This window comes from Mobula hypostoma, chromosome 18 (genome assembly GCF_963921235.1).
Source record: "Mobula hypostoma chromosome 18, sMobHyp1.1, whole genome shotgun sequence".
Taxonomy (NCBI): Eukaryota; Metazoa; Chordata; class Chondrichthyes; order Myliobatiformes; family Myliobatidae; genus Mobula; species Mobula hypostoma.
In genome coordinates this window covers 15595674-15619179 of record NC_086114.1, presented here as the reverse complement: position 1 = coordinate 15619179, position 23506 = coordinate 15595674, and the positions used below count along the sequence as shown (strand labels likewise).

Genomic DNA, 23506 nt, shown 5'->3' with positions numbered 1-23506 from the left:
TACTGCGAACTGGACTACTAACTGGACTGAACTTTGAGTCATTTTGAAATTGGTCATTTACCCCTAGACAACGATAGAGCTTGATTGATGCCGTTATCTTAATTCTGTGCACATGTGTGTTTATCATCACTGAACTGTTGCATTTATTATCCTTTCGATTACTGTGTTGCTTGTTTCTTTAATAAAACTTTCTTAGTTCTAGTACTCCAGACTCCAACTGAGTGATCCATTTCTGCTGGTTTGGCAACCCAGTTACGGGGTACATAACACTAGAAATCCAGAGTGCACACAAAAAGCTGGAGGAACTCAGATCAGCCGTATCTATGGAAAGGAATAAAGAGTCAGTGCTTCGAGACTCTTCCCCAGGACTGGAAAGGAAGGGGGAAGAAGCCAGAATAAGAATGGAATGCAGGGGGAGGGGAAGGAGTACAGCTAGGTGTTAGGTGAAGCCAGGTGGGTAGGGGTGGGGATCAAGAGAGAAACTGGGCGGTGATAGGTGGAAACGGTAAAGGGCTGAAGGAGGAATCTAAAGGGAGAGGAGACTGCACTATGGGAGAAAGAGAAGGAGGAGGGGTATCATGAGGAGGAGATGGGCAGATGACGAGAAGAAGTAAGCAGGAAGCCAGTGTCGGGAATGGAAGAAGGGAGAAGGGGAAGGAGTTCAAGCTGAATAATGAAAAGTGAAGCCAGCTGAAGGGGGAAGGAAGTGAGAAGCTGGGAAGTGATGAAGCACAAACATTGGAGGCGTATGTATATTGCTAAGATAATATATTGAAGGACAAAGCTATGCAAACTTAAAGGGTGATAAAGCAGTACAAACACAACTTAAAATTATTTTGTTCCTACACAGTAAACTCCTGAAACTCTATTTCCACAGAACCAAGACCTACAAAGTAACTTAACAAATGCAGTGTTTTATTTTGTTAAAACCACACATCGATAACTAATCACAGAGTTTTTTCAAGCTCACTGTAAAACTGGTGTATAAGATGATGAGAGGCATTGCAGGCTTGTTTTCCCAGGGCTGAAATGGTTAGAATGAGAGGGCACAGTTTTAAGGTGCTTGGAAGTACACAGGATGTCAGGGGCAAGTTGTTTTTTTTTAAAACGCAGAGAGTAGTGAGTGTATGGATCGGGCTGCCAGCAACGGTGGTGGAGGCAGATACAATAGGGTCTTTTAAGAGACTCCTGCATAGATACATGGAGCTTAGACAAATAGAGGGCAATGGGTTACCCTAGGTAATTTCTAAAGTACGTACATATTCAGCACAGTATTGTGGGCCAAAGGACCTGTACTGCGCTGTGCATTTTCTATGTTTCTAACTGTTTCACTGCTGGATGCTTACATACTCAAAATGTAAGATATCAGAAGTAAATTCACTATTATTTGAGGAGTTTGTAAGATTATACTGGAGTCACAGAGCACTACAATACAGAAACAGGCCGTTTGGACCATTTAGTCGATATTGAACTGTTATTCTGCCTAGTCCCACCGATCTGCACCTGGACTATAGCCCTCCATACCTCACCCATTCGCGTACCTTTCCAATCATCCCCTAAGTGCTCAAATCAAACCTAGATCCACACATCCACCGGCAGCTCATTCCACATTCGCACCACCCTCAGTGGCGTTTCCCCTCAAACATTTTACCTTTTACCCTTAACACATGACCTCTGATTCTAGTCTCACCCAACCTCAGACAGAAAAAAATCTCCTTGCATTTACCGTATCTATACCCCTCAATTTATGAAACATTTATTTTCTTGTTAGTTACTTTCCTATCTTCCAGCCTCCCCAAACCAAAACCCTGGAATATAATCCCTTCAAATTGTCCTTCACAGGCCATTAGCCAGATGACCCTTTAGGGGCGAAAATACTAGAAATAGTATCTGCATAACTCTAGAATGATAATATCACTGGCCTTGCCCTTTGATTCAAAACTATATCTTCATTAATTCTGGACTTTACTTCACTATATTCAAGGCCAACTTCCATTTCATCCTCTCATTAGCAGACGGTCATGCAGAACACTGAACTCCTGTTTCAATTGTGTGTGAAAAGAAGTGAAAAGAAGTGAAAAGTGAAAAGAAGTCAACAGTGAAAAGAACTTGGTGAAAGTTAGGATAAGAACAGTTTCAGTTGACATGTTTGAGGGAGAATGAAATGAGCAAAGGCCACTGAAGCTCAGAAGTGATCTACTCCAATACTGTCACAAAGTTCAGCAGGAACTAGGGTAGTCTGTACGGTGACTCAATCCTTAGAGCAGGACATGAACATTCGTTTGTTGACTTTCATTGTTAGGAAAGCTATTGATTTAAAAATTCTCTGTAATGTAAAACAACACTTGGGTTCATTCTCCACAATAGCTATTGCATGTATGGAGGGTCTCAGCCCACCAAGACAGTTCAGCAAGACCTCCCCATAGATGCTGCCCAACTTGCTGAGCTCCTTCATTGCTTTGTGTATTGCACAAGACTTCCAGCATCTGCATAATTTCTTGTGTGTTTGATTTGCAGTTCATCCTTCTCATTGTTGTGTTGCTTACAATGGAACCTGCCTGCTGCCAGACAATTCGCCGGTCTTTGATTCCAGTCACCTAATCGCATTTATCCTAATGTGGCATCTCCAACAATGCAAGATTACCACAGTGCTCCAATGAAATAACAACCTCCAGTGTGTGTTCTGGTCCTTGAGTGAGCCTTGACATATTGTTACCTGATTCAGAAGTGAGGATGCACTGTTATACTTTCTCCCTGACAAATACTTGGAAGTAAATTATATTTCATTCATACTCTAATCAGTTCTTTTCATATATTGTACTCTTGAAAATCAATGGCAATTACACATTTAAAATCTTATCAGTTCAATTCCAGTGGAAATTTGAAAGGAAATCTGATTAGTGGGCAGTGCAGTAGCATAGCCGTTGGCATAATTGGTTTACAACACTAGCTGTAAGATCAGGGTTTAATTCCCCCTGCTATCTGTAAGGAGCTTGAACTTCTCCCTGTGACTGCATAGGTTTCCCCTGGGTACTCTTGTTTTCCCGTCGCATTCCAAAAATGCAAAAGTTAGGGTTAGTATGTTGCAGGCATGCTATGTCAGTGCTGGCGATGCTTGTGGGCTTCCCCTAGAAAATGTCAAATGTGTTAGTTGCTGATGAAAAAGATACATTTCACTAAATGTACATGTGACAAACAAAGCTAATCTCATTATCTCTTTGAATTCAGACTGGAGAAATTTAAAGATCTAGTTTTAGGTGCTAACTTACTTTGTTAAAGATTGAAATCCACACCCGCCTTCTGAGAATTGCCTTAAATTAAGTAGATTTACACTAATACAGGTTCCACATGTCCTACAACAAACAAAAGGACTAAGTATTAGGACTAACAGCGTGGAAAATCAGATACCTTTTACACTGGCCACTTGTTTGCCGTCAGTCTTGCTAAAAAGTTGAAGCTCAGTAGTGATACATTCCAGCATCTTCACAAAGTTGGGCAAGAATAAAATAATTTGTACTTCATGATTGGCAAGATGGCGGCCGCAGCTGATTCCTTGAGCTCCCTTCACATGTGGTCCACACAGCAATGCTACTGTTGGTCTTTGGTGGACATTCTTGGGATTTAACCTGAAAACAACAAATAGACTGATGTATGCTTAGATCAAGATAATTTGACCTTCAGTTGAAATGCACTCTACAAGCATGACATCACCATCAGACTTCCATTCTACTTCAATATCTTGTCAGTTGCTAATTCGTAATATATCACAAATCCCCAGGTCCTAGCTACCCTCTGTACTCCACCTTACTGGCCAGTTGTATGAATCGAAGTGACAAACAAAAAAAATTTTGAAGATTTTCACAGTAGCTTTAGGTGCTAATGTGAAAAAAAAATGTGCACTAGATAATGAAGGTATCAATATTACTGGATTATTATAAAACAAATTAATGCACAATATAATTGACAAAATGTGCCAGTGAAACAACATACATAGTTTACTCATGTGTATGCTATTGCAGCCCAACACCAGTACAAGATTCTACAGATTACTATAATCCTAGGCTTAAACTTTCGGTCTGTTGAGATTGCATCATTTGAACACTGATAAACATACCAGTGCATTCAGTTCTGAATGTTATTAGATTAGATTAGATTCAACTTTATTGTCAGTGTGCCGAGTACAGATACAAAGCCAATGAAATGCATTTAGCATCTGACCAGAAATGCAAAGAATAGTGTTATTTACAAAATAACTGTGAATAAAAAAAGTGCTACAGCACACAAATATAAAAGTACTGAGACAGTACAATACGGATGCAATACTGCTTAGTGTTGTGATGAGAGGCTCAGCAGCATCACAGTGTTATCTGATGACTCTGGTAAATTTTGGGGGACTTAAAATTTAATCTTCTGAATGTTTACTGAAACCTTTGAAACCGGAAAAAAATCAGCTTGTTCCATGGGTAGGACGGAATGGTAACAATTGCTATATCCAGTTGTCTCTCTCATGACCATGGAAACCAAATTCATATCCTATTAGATTTTCCCAGATCTAGTCCAGTTTACTTCAAGTCTAAAATAATAAAAACAGAAAATACAACCGTACAGCACAGGTACAGGCCCTTTGGCCCACAATGTTGAGTTGTATTAATCAAGCCAGTGACACCTAATCCCTGATGAAGGTTCCTGGCCCAAAATACCAGCTCTTTATTCCTCTCCATACATGCTGCCTGACTTGCTGAGTTACATTGTGTGTGTGTTACTCTGGATTTCCAGCATCTGCAGAATCTCTTGTTTATGACATCTAATTCCTTCTGTCTGCAAGTAGTCCATATCCCACAGTATTCTCTGCATATGCCAATATAAGATCCTCTTAGAAGCTTCTATCCTCTCCACCTCCATCACCACCCCTAGCAGTGCAATCCAGCCACATACCCTCTAAACTCAGGCAACATCCTTGCAAACCTCTTCTAAGGCCTCTCCACACCTGCAACATGCTTCCTCTAAAAAGGTGATGGAAACTTATGGAAATATTCCAGCTGTAGCCTAACCAGAGTTTTTTTTTTAAATAAAAGCTTCAATAGATCACTCGTCTCTTGAACTTAGTGCCTTTACAAACACCTTCTTTACGACCCCATCAACATGCTCCATTTGCAGTGAACTATGGAGTTGTACCCCAATATCCCTTTGTACATTAATACTGGAGTTAATACTTTCAAGTGCTTACTCTGATGATGATGCCATTTTTAAAGTTTGATAGAGGACATAAGTTACAAACAGCAGTTAAGTTTTACACTACAGCAAACATTGATTTGAGTAACCATACTTTGTTCTTGAATCCTAGAGAATGAAGGCATGCACCAAATGCTGACGAGGGCAAACAGGTTAATAAAGGAGTGCTTCCATGTATGTGAAAAATGGGATTGAATAAAAATTTAGTTAAGTGGTGCTAAAAGATGGGGAGAATTGGTTAGAAGTGGCTGATCTTTGGATCTTTTCCTCTGAAAGGGTTAAAAGTTTAGAAACCATTTTGCTCAAGTTTCAAACCAGATCAGATAAGACACGAGATGAAAGTACAAGATCATCCACTGCCTATGTAATTGCAGTACCCCGCACGGAAACAGGCTCTTTGGCCCAACTGGCCCAAGTCAGACAAGATTCTCATTTAAGCTGGTCCCATTTGCCCATACCTGTCTCAACCACTTTCTCTTGTGGTTAACTGAACATATCAACTTCCCTCTGGTGAAAACGTTGTTCCTTGGTTCCTTATTAATCTTTACCCTTTCACCTTAAACCTATGCACTCTAGTTCTGGATCCCTCAACCCTGGGGGGGGGGTGCGAGAGGTGAAGTTCAATAATGATGTTTGAAAACCTCGAATAATTCATTTCTTAAAAGCAAAATTACTGGGGAAACAAAAGATGAATGAAGTGGCAACCTGCAAGTCCTTTTGAAACATAAGGCACAATGATCAACATTAACACAAGAGGTACCTGTTAGGCCCACCAAGAAGTGTTAGTGTCATCTGGCTGGCACATACACCAATCATTTCCAATCTGCGTTCCAACGATAGGCCATGCCGTTCTGCAATTGCCAGCAGCCTTTTGTGCAAGTCATAAGAAATACTAGGAACAACCAATCCCGAATCTGTAATGCAAAAGAAAACCAACTATCAAATATGGAAAAAATCCAAACCAATTGCAGTGTTAGCTTATTTGGCCCTTTCACCAACTAACCAAGAAAGAGAATGTGAGCTCAAGCCCAATGTACAATAGATGTTCAGTTTAACTAGTTGCAAAAGTGAATATGAAGCTATCACAGACATCCCACCTTGCAAAAACTTATTTCAGGGAGGTCTCAACCGAAAGTCTCATCCTCATAGCAGTCTGTGTCAATGAATTTGTTAATTTTGCAAGACATCAGATTCACAAGTATTTTGTGAGATAGTTGACTTCTGAATTCTGTCTTAATGTGACGCACCATGCTGAATGCCCTTTCTACCATCACAATTAGAATTTGGCAGCACCAAAAGCAGCTTCATCAATTAGCAGAGCTCTTTGAATTTCAACTGCCCTGTGCTCACAGATTTTACTTTGGACAGCTTCCCCCAGAACTCATCAACTGGCAAACTTTTGCAGTTTGGCACCAGTCCTTCAAGGTTAGTTGAGACATAATCCAGGACTCACCTCAACATGTCTTTTACAGTCATTTAACCCACTATGGGCAATGGGAAAGTCACTGTTGCAAACAGTGCAGCGAGCAACACAGTCATTATTTTTGACCCCTATTAGGCAAGGGTACACTTTAGTGTAGGCTGGGGTGAAGCACGTTTTATATGTTCTCTTTTTGGAACACTCTGCTATGGCGCTGCAGGACACTAACCTGAACTGATGGAGGGAGGGAGAGAGAGGGGAGAGTGAGAGAGGGGAGGGGGGGGGGGGAGATCGACTGTAAAGCCTGCCCACAGAGAAAACTGATTGGTGTCTCTTTGTGCTAAGTACACCTATCAGGATATTCTCTTTTTTACCCCTCTCTCCCCCTCCCTCGCTCACAAAAAAAAATTGATTGCAGGGATATTGTATATAATTTGCAGGCATCAGGGAGCTGCTATCAATATGCGGGAGAGGTGGGATGTCTGCTATCATAGTGAACTATTTCACTAGTATTCTTTAGTAATGTGAAGCCGTTACTATATAGCTCGTATAATGATTCCAATCCCAGAGCAGCACAACAGAATAACAGGCATCTGAACTGACCCAGCAAGTTGCCATAAGGGAGACATGGTAAATGCTGTCGATGGCACCCATATCCAAACATTATACCAGAATTATGCTACTCTTAGTAGATAAAAGGAAATCTAAACTGAATTATCCAGTATTAAGAACTCTCACAAAAATCCATGCACTTCTCACTCAAAACTGCATTGTGCACCAGTTTAAATCTTGAAAAAAATTGCAACTAGGTTCTCCAAGTATGGAGACTTTCTTCAGTGGCTAAAGAGCAGAGGTGATATATCTGATGACGATACCCCCATTATATAAAGCAAAAGCTGCAATGACTTAAACAATACATGTTGGTAACTGTGCCATTTTACAGTCGACAAAATAAGTGAGGTGAAAGCCAATAGACTGCTTAATACCGTTTATTGAAGGCAGCCAGCTGATGAATATTTAATGCAGGATGATGGGATAGACAGATGTTAAAAATGATGAATTCCCACTCTGATGCGTCATTTAAAGATGCAATTAACACAAACCAGGTACAACAATAAGAGAGAATATAAGAAAGCCAGGAAGTGGTTAGGTACCTCCTGGTTCCCAATAATAAAAAGCCAAGACTGAAGTAACCCTAAAAGTATGTTCAGGTACCCTTTATTAGAGCAAGTTAAAAAGCAAGCTGATTTACAAAGGAAAGTTATTTTTCTTGTAATTCTACTTGACAACTGGAAAACAAGTAATGAACATCAATAAAATTAATGTGCATTCCCTGAAACTCTTAAGTATTCCACGAGCAGCTGCTTGTAGTGAAATCCAGATATATTCTTCAGGAACAATTAAGAAGTTATACATTATGCAACTGAGTCACTGGGGAATCCAGTCAATCTAAATTAAAACCAAATATATCATAAATTATATCTCCAAAAATCTTCAGTGGGAAGCTAAAGCTACTTATAAAGCAGTGTTGTTGATACCTTTATATACTGTACATTATCATAAATAGCTCACAGGAATGATGCCTCTGGTTTGTATTTTGGAAGATTAAGAATACTTGGGATCTTGAGGGTGGGGAAGGAAAGAAGAAAATGAAGGGAATCGTTGTCATATAGAGGCTAGTATAATGCTTTACAGTGCTAGCAATCAAGGTTCAATTCCTGCCGCTATCTCTAAGTCCTGATGAATGGTCTCAGTCCGAAATGTTGACTATATACTCTTCCATAGATGCTGCCTGGCCTGCGGAGTTCCTCCAGCACTGTGTGTGTGTGTGTGTGTGTGTGTGTGTGTGTGTGTGTGTGTGTGTTCTTGTATATTCTCCCTGTGACCCGTCTTTCCTCCAGGTACTATAATTCCTCCCAAATTCCACAGCTGTATGTGTTAGGAAGCGTTAGTAAGTTGTAGCTACCCTATGTTCAAGCCAGAAGCATGGTGACACATGCTTCCTCCTCAGTATATCCTTGGACTGTTGTCCATTGACACAAATGATATATTTCTCTGTATGTTTCAATGTATATGTGACAAACAAGAACTTTAAAGACACGTAGAAATCAGTGCTACAATCACTGGGATATGAGTTAACCTGCCCAGTCACTACTGAGGCGACTATGATTACAGCCCAAGACAAAGACACACAATGAAAAGATAGTAGGAGAGCTGCTCTTGCAGGATATTAAAGTAGCTGGCGGTAAAGCAGATTTCCAGCCAGCAGTGTTGGCTGAGGAGAGTGACTGTTCCATACATGGATGAGAAAATTCCAAGAAGATTAAGAGTATGTTAACAAATTAAAACAGTCTACTGATTGAATACAAAGTCTTGTGTACTTAACTATTTCAGAAATTATCTGTTCTGCAGACTATAACGTACATAAGTTAATCAGCACAACTTTCTGAAGCCACAATATTCAATGTTAAATTTTTATTGGTATCAGAACTTTGGAACAGGTGAATAAACAGAATTTTTATCCATGATTGAAAGGAACAAATGACTCCTATGAATTCTACACTCTGAAAATAATACATACCACATTTTTTCAACTGGTGTATACATTAGCAGGAGAATCATTGTAAGAGAGGAAATTAATTTCAACAGAACTCCTGAAAAATCTGCAATATTGAAATTCCAACAACCTAACACAAGTTATATTCTCAGACCCCATACAGGAAGCCTGGGTTCAAACTGCAGCCTGTCAGCTCATGACAGCTGATTCACCAGTTCTCAGGGAGCTTACCTTGTGGATAAATATAAACACAAAAGATACCTGGCTTGGCTTTTGCTGGCTACTTGTGTTAATAACTTAGTTCTCACAGGGCATGCTCCAGTATGTGACCTCAATACTGCTCTTCACCTGTATGTCCAGGCAAAGAGAGCTAGCCAAGTCTACAATTGTGAATGTAAGGGGTTTCTTCTTTTATGTTACTGCTAAGGCTAATAAATAATTGTGAATGTTGCTAACCAATAACCCACTGCCATCAGGGAGGAGGCTATGTAGCATCCACCCCGGGACCATCATCATAATGTGCCACGTTGCATGACGTGGGCGATTATGGTCTATCCACGACAATGATTGTGCTTGGCAAAGTTTTCTCAGAAGTGATTTGTCATTGCCTTCTTCTGGGCAGTGTCTTTACAAGATTAGTGACCCCAGCCATTACCAATACTGTTCAGAGATTGTCTGCCTGGCAACAGTGATCACATAACTAGGACTTGTGATATTCAGCAGATGCTTGTATGACCATCCACCTCCTGCTTCCATGGCTTCACATGACCCTGATCCGAGGGGAGAGAGAAAACGGGCTATGCCCAGAAGTGACCTGCAGGTTAATGGGGTGTGGGGGTGGGGGGGGAGGAGCACTTTACACCTCCTTTGGTAGCGACCCATCTCCACCCCAACACCCAATGCCAGGACCACTAGTCCCAAAACAGTTTTTCTCCAAACAGTAAAGCTGATCAACACCCCTACCACTAACCCAGCCCACCAACTTTACTTTAAAATTTCCTGTCAGAGTCACCTTATGTAGACAGTCCTGTGCCGTGTGACACTTTATGGACATAAATCAATCTATGTATATCAGACAGCATACTATTTATATTTGTCATGTTTTTTATTATGTTCTTTAGCTCAACATTTTTTTGTGCTGCATCGTATCTGGTTTAACAATTATTTCATTCTCCTTTACACTTGTTTTCTGGAAATGATATTGAACGATCTTGAATCTTGAAACAACTGCCAGGAAAGCTTATACATATCTCATTTGATATTCTATAAGGCAACATCCCATGAAACTTAGATAGTATTGATGCACCTGTCAACTCTTAAGATTACATGGTACCTCATTTCTTTATAATTTCACTCTACCATGGTAACTTATACTTTTCAGATGATCTGTTTGTTTTCAAAGGTAACCAAGAGATGACAGGACTGATGTCTATTAGCCTTTAGGGATCGAAACAAATCCGGTGGCTCTTGAAACATACACATACTTAAAACAAAAGTCATCAGGCAAGTTTATGTTTTTTGCCAGAACCTGTTTGCATGCCTCTCAAGAAATTCTGAATGAGTAGCTCAGATGCAGCACATACCAATTACACAGCAACAATGAAGAATGAGGAAACCGCTACTGTATACTTCAGGCTAAAACACACAATTTTGTAAACATACGTCGCCAAGGAACAATGCTTTTAATTCTTAACATGCAACACTGGTTAGTGTGGATGCTTTTCTTTGCGGGAAAAAATTCTTAAGATTTCTGTCACACAAGAGGACCAAAAGGAGTATGACAAGGATCTGTGCTGTAGTGGTCTATAACTCTATGATCACCTGAGTGTTGGAGTTCTGAATAGTTTAAGAACTAGTAATATTTGAAACTGAGATTTAAGGTTCCATATACAAATGCATGTGAAAAAAAAAAATCACTCTCAGACTCCAAAGAATATCAGAGACTGAATTTATCAACTGCAACACAGTGCAACAGGAACTTAATCATTACATGCAGGTGAGCTACAAGCAAAACTGGTGCTTTTAGGACTTGATGACAATGTTTACTTTTTGCAAATAAGCAATCAGATTCTGAACGGCCCAGGAACCCATGACATCATTATTTTTGCTCTATTTTTCACTATGCTTTTTTTAATATTTTAAAATTGTAATTTATAGTACCATGGTAGAGTAGCAGTTAGCACGACACGATTACAACTGGGGGCGTACTGGAGTTCAATTCCAGCACCGTTCTGTAAGGAGTCTCTGAACATCCTCCAAATAGAAAGCATGGGTTTTTTCTCCGGGTGCTCTGGTTCCATCCCACAGTCCACAGATATATTGGGTAGGTTAATTGGTCATTGGACCGTTAAACCTTTAAAATGTCCCTTGATTAGATTAGTGTTCATTGGGTTTGTCAGGGACTGCTGGGCTAGTGTGGCTTGAATAGCCAAAAGGGCCTACCCTGCACTGTATCGCTAAATAAAATTAAAATAAATAAAATATTTGAGTATATAGTATATTTTATATTTGTAGCATATTGCACTAAACTGCTGTCACAAAACAACAAATTTCATGAGACGTGTCAGTGATAACAAACTTGATTCTGAAATTAAGGCAGAATATACACATCACAAAACATACACTGAGCATTAAAACTGTTGCTCCGATGGTGCTCTCATGCACATATTACAATATTTCATAAATGGAAACTAACTAGTAAAACATTTAGATTCAAATACCTTTGAATGGATACAGAACCTTTTACATCTTTTAACTTAAATGTACCTTGATTTTGTAAAGGGAAATGACCAAAACAATCCTGTTTCTGTTAAGAAGGAACAAAAAAAAATCCAAACTTGATTAAGGAGAATACTAACATATAGCATGGTATATGCAACTGAGGAGAAACCCCAAAAAGTCTACTTTACAGTTACTACCAAAAACTGGTAAAATTTTATTTCTTGATTGCCAGGGAAAGAATATGGGTTTACATTTTTAAGAAGTTGCACATGGGCACATGCTGGTGATATTCCACTCTGCATTCTGCAACATCTACTCTGAAAGTGAAAAAGACTTGTTACAGAACACTTTTCGTGGCCTCAGGACACTCTAAAGCATCTCACGGCCAACAAACATTTCTGAATTTAGTCAAAGTAAAGAAGGTGCTCAATGCAGTTCTGGACACGGGATGCTAGTTGAAGAATGATGAGGCTTATAGAACATCGAGAAGGAACCCAAATCATTTTGTATGAAGTCTGAAGGCCCAGAGACATTAAAGCCTACAGCGCATTTAGAGAAGGTGTCAGTGAAGGCCAATGCAAATACTGCTGACAGCAAATGTGTACAAGAAGAACAATTTGATGCAGGAAATCTCTTTGCAATAAATTAATCTCCTTGCAGCATGAAGCACTGTACGACTGGTGGCATGTCGCTTTAAAATGGCTCAAACCAGAACATTTATTTGTTACATACAATGTGGGTGCTACAGGCAAAGTTATTATTTAATGACTATTAATGATTCACCTTATACCCCGACTCCCATACCATTTGGTTGACTATGCTGTAAGTCAATATAAGTTTAAGATGAGTTTTGTTTGGTGTTATTTAGTGGATTTGTTTGATAAAAATATTTGGTTTTCTTGGCTATTTAAGGCGGCAAAAAAAAATGGTCAGAGAATTGTTATAACATACACAGAACTGCATTCAGCTCTTTACACTGGTTTCTGCTACAGCAAATCTAGAAATCCCATTCCCCTACCTTCTCAGAATTAGATTAGGTTAATTATCACTGGCACACATTGTGAAATGAGTTGTTTTGTGGCAGCAATACATTGCAAAACATTAAAAACTATAAATTACAAAATTATAAAAAACAAGTAGTGGCATAAAGAGCAAAAACAATGAGGTAGTATTCATGGGTTGATTCATTGTCCATTCAGAAATCTAACAGAAGGGAAGAAGCTGTTCCTAAAATGTTGAGTGTGTGTCTTCGGGCTCTTATACCTTCTCTTTGATGTAGTTATGAAAAGGGGGCATGTCCTGGGAGGTGGAGAATGAAGAATGCTGCCTTTTTGACATATCGCCTTTTGTACATTTCCTCAACGCTGGGGAGGCTACACCCATAATAAAGCTTGTTGAGTTTACAACCCTCTGCAGCTTCTTCCGATCCTGTGCATCCCCCTCTCTATACCAGATGCAACCTCTCCACAGTACTTCTGTAGAAATTAGCTGGAGTCTTCAGTGACATACAAAATCTCCTCAAACTCCCCATAAAATATAGCCACTAACATACCTTCTTTATAATTGCATCAATATTTGTCCCCATAACTGCAAATTATTCATTTCTGGAAGCTGTTTCCACCACCTTTATAGGTAACATCATAACTTTACTGTTAGGGGGATGGGGGATGGGGAGGGGAGAAACTCCTTGTATCTGATTTGCACTTCCTTCCCCTGTCCCTCAGAATTCCAATACTGTGCTTCTAGTCCTTAAATCATTTCAAAGGAATGGCTCTCTTCTACTTAACCTATCTGAACAACCTGGATCATATACATCCCATACAGTTCTCCAATCTTCTTTGCTGAAGTTCTCTATTTTAGATTCATTAAAGCAAATCTTTCCTGCACTCTCACCTTGCATCATTGAAGTGACCAGAAATGGACAATACTGATCCAAAATAGGTAAATCACTATGCTGCTGTGGCCCTGGAATCACACATAAACTGCATCCACTAAGGACAAAAGTGAACTTGCACTGTAATTGTTACCATTACAGGTGTTAGGTTTTCAAAACCAGATTAATCTACAAATTCAAATTTCACTCACTAATTTAGTCTCCTATTTGTCCAAGACACTAGATTATTAACTCAGTAGCTTCATTCTTATGCATATTCCCTGAAGGAAACATCAGAGCACAGCACAATTTTGTAGTTTTCCCTTGCAGTCAATTTGAAATCATTGATTAGATGGTCACAGATTTGTGGCTGTTAAATGTAAATCAGTTGCATTTTCTTCAAGCGTGGAAATAATGGAGAAAACGGCATTGAGGATACATACAAAATTGACTGCTGAGAAAACAAATTTGTCTGAGGAATGCCTAGTTCAATGTTGTCCTTCAGCTATGGTGTTAAACAGATACCGGCCACATGCACCAAAACTAAAGATTTCAAAAGTGGGAAAGTTGTAGGAAAAGTTTCAAAAATATTAAGTTGCTTTGCCTTACCCATAGCAATTGCATAATTCACCAACATTAAATTCCACTCTGATGGGTCAGCTCTGATGTGCTTGTAAAACACTTTTTAAACTTGAGTCTTTTGTACTTTGGGATAGCAGTATAACTAGGCAACTTACGTACTAACAGGGCTGTGCCAAAAATGAACTGCTTGACTTCAGGTGAACTTGACAACTTTTCTTTTAAGTACTTCCAAGCAAAGACTTGGAGGAGTTAATATGCTTTGTCTGGCATTTTACATAAAAAATCCAAACTATTATACATACTATTAAGATTGACGAAGGAAGCTTAAAGACTGAGAACGATGGATCCTCCAAATCAGAAACAACGTAACATCTGGTGAAAATCCATAGTGGATCATTGACCAACAGATGGAAACAAGCTGAGAGTGAGTTGGGACTGTAAGAGGGGGTTCAGTTCCTCTGACCTGCCTTCCTACTGACTTATCACTGGATCCACTCCTGGACGCCCCTTCCACACCTCAATTTAAATTCTTCAGCACTGTCTACCAAGACCCTCTGTTCTGGAATTACCTCCCAAGAAGCCCTCATCTCTACACAAGAACATGGTGGAGCAGACTCAACAGGTTGAGTGGCCTGATTCTGCTCCTGTATCATATGGTCTAAAATGCAAATTAGTCTGTTTAATCCAGAAGTCAAGGTAGGTGGCGCTCTTGATTTACATTCCAAACGATGCATTTTTTGGCGATTCAACTCAATTGAATGGATTCAATAAAAATCCAGGGCTTCTATTCAAACTTAAGCTACAAAGCACTGATTTAGTCATGTTGTATTTCATTCAAACAACTCTGCAGAATTTGCCAACTACAATTTGGATCATAAGCTGCTATGTACAAGGGATGGCAAAATCTACGATAAGCATCACATACTAACTGGCATGAGAGGGAGTTAGCAATGCAGTTAACTTCTGGCATTACATTTCATGCCTCCTTGATTTGTTTCACAACAATTCAGTTTCCCACAATGACTGAAAGGGTTAGAGCTAGTGTAGTATAACTTGTTCAGACTGAAGATTATTGGACAAGCACATGCTAGTGTGATGGGCCAAGTCACCAATACGATACACTAAATATATAGCGTAGAGGGAGCTGCTAGTTTGACAGCCCGAGTCAAGTCAATGCTGCACCAGAGGTGTTTACATCAAAGTTGCACCCCTTCCTGCCCCAAGGTTTGTGAGTGTCTCACAGATCTGTGTGGTAGGACTGGAGGCATGGAAAGGATAAGCAACACTGTACTGCAGCTGCTTACCACTGGGAAGTAAGGGGTGGAATTGGAACTGTACTGGGTGTGGCACGTGCGATTAATTAGCTTAAAACGGCCCTTGAAACTTTAAATGCTTCGTACATCCTGTCAATAAAAAAAACAGACACCTCACCCAGCATTCTGATAAAATCCCAAGGCCAAAAAGTCATCAAATGATGTAGAAGTTTCAAGGCATTAGGCTATCACAACATACTTTACCGACAAATTAAGTACAAGTAGTATAGTTATTGCTGCTTTAAAACTCCCTAACCAAAACTGCTCAGCGAACATCTTCACTGTACAACTCAAAGAAAAATGGCTTTTAACCTCACAAAAAACTCGATTTTGTTGATCAAAGGAACTGTGGAACACCATTTGCAATTATAGATGCAAGGAGAAAATAGGACTTTATTTAAATTTTATAGAAAGTATTCTTGGAACCTCTGTCAGTTTACAATTTAAGCTCTACTTTTCCCAAGTAAAAGCATCACAAAATCTTAAGGTAAGATAAACAACATGTGAAAATAATCTATCCATCTTCATGTAGACTCAGAAACAGGCTTTCAAATTTAAAACTTCCAGATCACTTCACTTTGCAAAGTGACCAAATAGTTTAAAGATTATCTGTATTTGTCACATGCGCATCAAAACTTTGAAACAGTGAAATATGTCGCTTTGCATCAATGACCAACACAGTGTGAAGGAGCAGGGACAGCCTGTGGGTGTCGCCATGCTTTTGGCACCAACATATTCACTAACAATTGGCAGCTACAATTTACTAACACTAACCCTTTTTAGAATATGGGAGTAAACCAGAGCACCCAGAGGAAACTCCCACAGTCACAGGAAGAAAATACAAACTCCTTACAGACAAGAGCTCCTTAAGGCCCCAGTCGGTGATCACCAGTGCTTTAAAGCAATACACTACCACTACTCTTAACAACAGGAATTCTGCAGATGCTGGAAATTCAAGCAACACACATAAAAGTTGCTGGTGAACGCAGCAGGCCAGGCAGCATCTGTAGGAAGAGGTGCAGTCGACGTTTCAGGCCGAGACCCTTCGTCAGGACTAACTGAAGGAAGAGTGAGTAAGGGATTTGAAAGTTGGAGGGGGAGATCCAAAATGATAGGAGAAGACAGGAGGGGGAGGGATGGAGCCAAGAGCTGGACAGGTGATAGGCAAAAGGGATACGAGAGGATCATGGGACAGGAGGTCCGGGAAGAAAGACAAGGGGGGGGGACCCAGAGGATGGGCAAGGGGTATATTCAGAGGGACAGAGGGAGAAAAAGGAGAGTGAGAGAAAGAATGTGTGCATAAAAATAAGTAACAGATGGGGTATGAGGGGGAGGTGGGGCATTAGCGGAAGTTAGAGAAGTCGATGTTCATGCCATCAGGTTGGAGGCTACCCAGACGGAATATATGGTGTTGTTCCTCCAACCTGAGTGTGGCTTCATCTTTACAGTAGAGGAGGCCGTGGATAGACATGTCAGAATGGGAATGGGATGTGGAATTAAAATGTGTGGCCACTGGGAGATCCTGCTTTCTCTGGCGGACAGAGCATAGATGTTCAGCAAAGCGGTCTCCCAGTCTGCGTCGGGTCTCGCCAATATATAAAAGGCCACATCGGGAGCACCGGACGCAGTATATTACCCCAGCCGACTCACAGGTGAAGTGTTGCCTCACCTGGAAGGACTGTTTGGGGCCCTGAATGGTGGTAAGAGAGGAAGTGTAAGGGCATGTGTAGCACTTGTTCCACTTACATGGATAAGTGCCAGGAGGGAGATCAGTGGGGAGGGATGGGGGGGACGAATGGACAAGGGAGTTGTGTAGGGAGCGATCCCTGCGGAATGCGGGGGGGGGGGAGGGAAAGATGTGCTTAGTGGTGGGATCCCGTTGGAGGTGGCGGAAGTTACGGAGAATAATATGTTGGACCCGGAGGCTGGTGGGGTGGTAGGTGAGGACCAGGGGAACCCTATTTCTAGTGGGGTGGCGGGAGGATGGAGTGAGAGCAGATGTACGTGAAATGGGGGAGATGCGTTTAAGAGCAGAGTTGATAGTGGAGGAAGGGAAGCCCCTTTCTTTAAAAAAGGAAGACACCTCCCTCGTCTTAGAATGAAAAGCCTCATCCTGAGAGCAGATGTGGCGGAGACGGAGGAATTGCGAGAAGGGGATGGCGTTTTTGCAAGAGACAGGGTGAGAAGAGGAATAGTCCAGATAGCTGTGAGAGTCAGTAGGCTTATAGTAGACATCAGTGGATAAGCTGTCTCCAGAGACAGAGACAGAAAGATCGAGAAAGGGGAGGGAGGTTTCTGAAATGGACCAGGTAAACTTGAGGGCAGGGTGAAAGTTGGAGGCAAAGTTAGTAAAGTCAACGAGTTCTGCATGCGTGCAGGAAGCAGCGCCAATGCAGTCGTCGATGTAGCGAAGCAAAAGTGGGGGACAGACCACTACTCTACCATTCTTCCCTGTAGGAATGAATAGTTTATTCGTTCAAAAAAATTCTATTTTTGTAAATTTAAAAAACATTCTAGCATCAGAAGTTTCTCCACGTATGGGTGACTGGTAGCATGCTTAACTTTGGGCTGAAGTCCATTAGGGAAATCTGAGGCCGCTGCAACACCAAGCTGTTGTTCACAAATGGGTCATTGAAATACAGGGTAATTTACCTAATTAAATGGTTTGAGAAAGGGACAATGCCCTGAATATTTCAATTTGTAAAGACAGTCTATTCAAACCAAGATGAACCTTTAGTAAGTACTTTCTAGCTAAGATCAAAGTGTTGCGGTGTGCTACACACAGCGCTAGAATAACCACACGGAGTCGGTGAGTTGGAGTTGCGATGAAAGAGATTTATTCAAACTTCGCGGCCTGCTTTAAAGCCTTCCCAGTGGGGAATGCATATTCCCAGACCCGTTCTGCGTGCGGGATTTTCCCCCTGCTGGTGAAGATGGCCTGGCGCCCTTTTTGGGGCCGGCCTTCTACCTGCGCGTGCTATTGTGAGCTGGTTCATGTGTGCTAGAAAGTGGGTCGCCACATAAACCCCCCCCAGAACCGGCGCTACCTCCCCCAATGTCCACAGTCTGGATCGGCCTCTGTTTGGGAGGTCTGCCCCTGTGCCGTGGTGCCTGAGCCTGGACCGGCTGTGCCAAGTCCACATGGGCCGGTTTGAGTCCGTCCACCGTGAAAACCTCCTCTCTCCCCCCAATGTCCAGCACGAACGTGGACCCGTTGTTCCTGATCACCTTAAACGGCCCCTCGTAGGGCTGCTGTAGCAGTGCCCGGTGTCCGCCCCGTCGTACAAAAAGAAACTTACAGTTCTGCAGGTCTTTGGGTACGCAGGTCGGGCTCTGTCCGTGCTGTGAAGTGGGGATGGGGGCCAGGTTACCGAGCCTCTCACGTAGTCTGTCCAGGACTGCTGCGGGTTCTTCCTCTTCACCCCTTGGGGCTGGTATGAACTCTCCTGGGACGACCAGGGGTGCGCCGTACACCAACTCGGCCGACGAGGTGTGTAGATCCTCTTTGGGCGCCGTGCGGATTCCGAGCAGGACCCAGGGAAGTTCGTCCACCCAGTTAGGCCCCTCCAGGCGGGCCATGAGAGCCAACTTCAGGTGACGGTGGAAACGCTCCACTAGTCCATTCGACTGTGGGTGGTGAACTGGGCGCCCCTGTCGGAGGTAATGTGGGCCGGTACCCCGAAGCAGGCTACCCAGGTTGCGATCAGTGCTCGGGCGCAGGATTTGGAGGTGGTGTCGGTGAGCGGGACTGCCTCTGGCCATCTGGTGAAGTGGTCTATCATAGTTAGGAGGTACCGCGCTCCTCGCGACACTGGCAGGGGCCCCACGATATCCACATGAATGTGGTCGAACCTCCGGCAGGTGGGTTCAAACTGCTGCGGCAGAGCCTTGGTGTGCCGCTTGGCCGTTTGGCACTGCATGCATCTTTTGGCCCATTCACTGACCTGTTTACGAAGCCCATGCCACACGAATCTGTTGGAGACCAGCCGGACGGTTGTCCTGATGGAGGGGTGCGCTAAGTTGTGAATGGATTTGAAAACCCGCCGGCGCCAGGCCACTGGGACGACGGGGTGGGGTTGGCCGGTAGCTACGTCATATAGTAGGGTCCTCTCACCTGGGCCTACGGGGAGGTCTTGGAGCTGTAAACCGGAGACTGCAGTCTTGTAACTGGGGATCTCAGCGTCTTCCTGCTGTGCCTCTGCCAGCGCTGCATAGTCCATCCCCGGGACAGGGCCTGTATGGTAGGTCTGGATAGTGCGTCCGCCACGACGTTGTCCTTTCCAGAGGCATGCCGGATGTCCGTCGTGTACTCGGAGATGTAGGACAGATGTCGCTGCTGGTGGGACGACCAGGGGTCGGACACCTTCATGAACGCAAAGGTTAGCGGTTTGTGGTCTGTGAATGCGGTGAAGGGCCTACCTTCTAAGAAGTACCTGAAATGCTGGATTGCCAGGTATAATGCCAATAGCTCCCGGTCGAAAGCACTGTATTTGAGTTCAGGTGGTCGTAGGTGTTTGCTGAAGAACGCCAGGGGTTGCCAGCGACCCTCAATCAGTTGTTCCAGCACTCCATCGACTGCTGTGTTGGATGCGTCCACAGTGAGGGCAGTAGGAACGTCCGTTCTGGGGTGCACTAGCATCGCGGCGTTTGCCAAGGCTTCTTTGGTTTTAACGAAAGCGGCTGCTGCCTCTTCGTCCCAGGTAATGTCCTTGCCCTTACCCGACATTAGAGTGAACGGGGGCGCATGGTTCGGGCTGCTGAGGGGAGAAAACGGTGGTAGAAATTCACCATACTCACAAATTCCTGCAGGCCTTTGACTGTGTTGGGTCAGGGGAAGTTGCGGACCGCGTCTACCTTGGCGGGCAGTGGGGTTGCCCCGTCTTTAGTAATCCTGTGGCCCAGGAAGTCGATAGTATCGAGTCCAAACTGGCATTTGGGTGGGTTGATTGTAAGGCCGAATTCGCTCAGGCGGGAGTAGAGCTGGCGGAGGTGGGACAGATGCTCCTGCCGACTACTGTTGGCTATGAGGATGTCGTCCAAATAGATGAATGCAAAGTCCAGGTCACGTCCCACCGCGTCCATTAGCCGCTGGAAAGTCTGTGCAGCATTCTTTAGACCAAACGGCATTCAGCGGAATTCCAAAAGTCCGAACGGGGTGATGAGTGCTGTTTTGGGGATATCATCCGGATGTACCGGGATTTGATGGTATCCCCGGATGAGGTCTACTTTGGAAAAGATCCTTGCACCGTGTAGGTTTGCTGCAAAGTCTTGAATGTGCAGCACAGGGTAGCGGTCTGGCGTTGTCGCCTCGTTCAGTCTGCGGTAGTCACCGCATGGTCTCCAGCCCCCCGTTGCCTTAGGCACCATGTGCAGGGGGAAGGCCCATGGGCTGTCGGACCGTCGTATGATCCCCAATTCCTCCATCTTCTTGAACTCCTCCTTCGCCAGTTGGAGCTTGTCCGGGGGAAGCCTTCGAGCACGGGCGTGGAGGGGTGGTTCCTGGGTCAGGATGTGGTGCTGTACTCCGTGTCTGGGCATGGCTGCCGTGAACTGCGATGTCAGTACTGATGGGAAATCCGCCAGGACTCTGGTGAATTCATCGTTGGACAGCGTGATGGACTCCAGGTGTGGGGCTGGCAACTTCGCTTCACCCAGGGAGAACGTTTGAAAAGTCTTGGCGTGGACTAGTCGCTTCCCTTGCAGGTCGACCAGCAGGCTGTGGACTCGCAGAAAATCCGCCCCCAGGAGTGGTTGGGCCACGGCAGCCAGTGTGAAGTCCCACGTGAACCGGCGGGAGCTGAACTGTAGCCGCACCATGCGGGTGCCGTAGGTTCGTATTGTGCTGCCATTTGCGGCCCTCAGGGTGGGTCCGGGTTCTCTGTTGCGGGTGTCGTAGCTCGTTGGAGGTAAAATGCTGATCTCCACTCTGGTGTCGACCAAAAATCGGCATCCCGACTGCTTGTCCCAGACGTACAGGAGGCTGTCCTGATGGCCAGCCGCCGTAGCGATCGGCGGCTGGGCCTTGGCGTTTCCCGGGAATTTGCAGGGTGGTCTACAGCGGCGGGCCTCTGTGCCCCACCGCTGGTGGTAGAAGCACCATTGTTTGTTGGGCTCTGCTGCCGGGCCTGGTCTGGTCTGTCGTTGGGCCCGCGGCTTGGTGATCTGTGCGACGGACACCCCTCTCTCCTTCTTGGCATTCCACAACACACCTGCTCGGGCCGCCACCTCTCGGGGGTTGCTGAAATCTGTGTCGGATAGCAGCAGGCGTATGTCCTCGGGCAGTTGCTCTAGGAACGCCTGCTCAAACATGAGGCAGGGTTTGTGTCCTTCAGCCAGGGCCAGCATTTCATTCATTAATGCCAATGGCGGCCTGTCTCCCAAACCATCCAGGTGCATTAAGCGGCGTGCTCGTTCGCGCCACGAGAGTCCAAAAGTCCTTATGAGCAGGGCTTTGAATGCTGTGTATTTGCCGTTCTCTGGGGGCGACTGTATAAACTCCTCAACTTGTGCAGCAGTCTCTTGGTCGAGAGAGCTCAGCACGTAGTAGTAGTGAGTGGACTCCGAGGTTATCTGCCGAATGTGGAATTGTGCTTCTGCTTGTTCCAACCACAGACAGAGTCTCAGCGGCCAAAAGCTTGGCAGTTGTAACGAAACTGCGTGAACAGATGCGACGTCGGTCATCTCTGGCCCAGATATCATTTGGGCCGTCAGGGTCACCAATTGTAGCGGTGTGCTACACACAGTGCTAGAATAACCACATGGAGTCGGTGAGTTGGAGTTGCGATAAAAGAGATTTATTCAAACTTCGCGGCCTGCTTTAAAGCCTTCCTGTTCCCACCCTCCCTGGGCGGGACTACTGTGAGGAATGCATATTCCCAGACTCTTTCCGCGCACGGGATTTTCCCCCTGCTGGTGAAGATGGCCTGGCGCCCTTTTTGGGGCCAGCCCTCTGCCTGCGCGTGCTATTGTGAGCCAGTTCGTGTGTGCTAGAAAGTGGGTTGCCACAAAAGCTTAATGCTCTGAATGGAAGGGAACGGAACATAGGAGAAAGCTCTCCAAAGCGCCATTGGTTCGAGCATTTACAAATTCTCGGATGTTGTAAGCCACAGATGATAATCTGCTTTATTAAAAGTGTTATGAAGGTGCTCCTATGTTTAACTACTATACTCCGACCTACAATAAGTGGCCATGTAGGAAATGTATAAAAACAAAAATCTTCTTCCATTTTCTAGCTGGATTTACATACATACCCATTGTTATATAAGGAAAGAAGAAAAAGTGTCATTAACGATCACTGTAAAAGCAGGAACAGCCAAATCTGCTTGTAGACCCATGTAGTGCAGTGGATTTGCCAAGTGAGGAATCAAACCAATAATTTCATTTTAATACCTAGTCAGCTTTGATATCTCAATAGGATTTCAACTGAAATGCTTAGCAACACACTGCTTTTAAGTCAACACTTGTTTTGTCTATTGTTCCAATGAGATGTTAACTAGGTCTTTAGCATATTTGATAACATTATATGCAAAGCCCTTATCAAGAGTTTATGGCAGACAAGCATTTTTCCCCATTCTTAGCATGAAAAACAAAATAAATAGCTCCAATTTAAAATTCAATCCACCATGTAGGTTATTCAGAATAAGGAAATGCCTAATAATTTCCATTAGGAATGAAACTGTAGTCTAGTTGTATTATTTATATCCAACCTCACCATTAAACTTTAATACCGCAAGATTGTGATAAGGAATGGATCTGAAATGTCATCTTGAATACTGAGCTCACAACTCAGTGGACTGCTCCTGATGTCA

The 23506-nt window shown here is 43.4% G+C and overlaps 1 protein-coding gene across 3 annotated transcripts in view; it reads right to left on the bottom strand.

The window, feature by feature from the left end:
• The window catches only part of edc3 (enhancer of mRNA decapping 3 homolog (S. cerevisiae)), a 170772-nt gene that overhangs the window by 19702 nt on the left and 127564 nt on the right, over positions 1-23506 (bottom strand). For all 3 annotated transcript variants that reach the window (XM_063070490.1, XM_063070492.1, XM_063070493.1), the window contains 2 exons: positions 5993-6146; positions 3409-3626 (listed from right to left, as the gene is read on the bottom strand). In XM_063070490.1, the coding sequence (XP_062926560.1) occupies positions 3409-3626; positions 5993-6146 (372 nt within the window). The remainder of the gene's footprint in view (positions 1-3408; positions 3627-5992; positions 6147-23506) is intronic.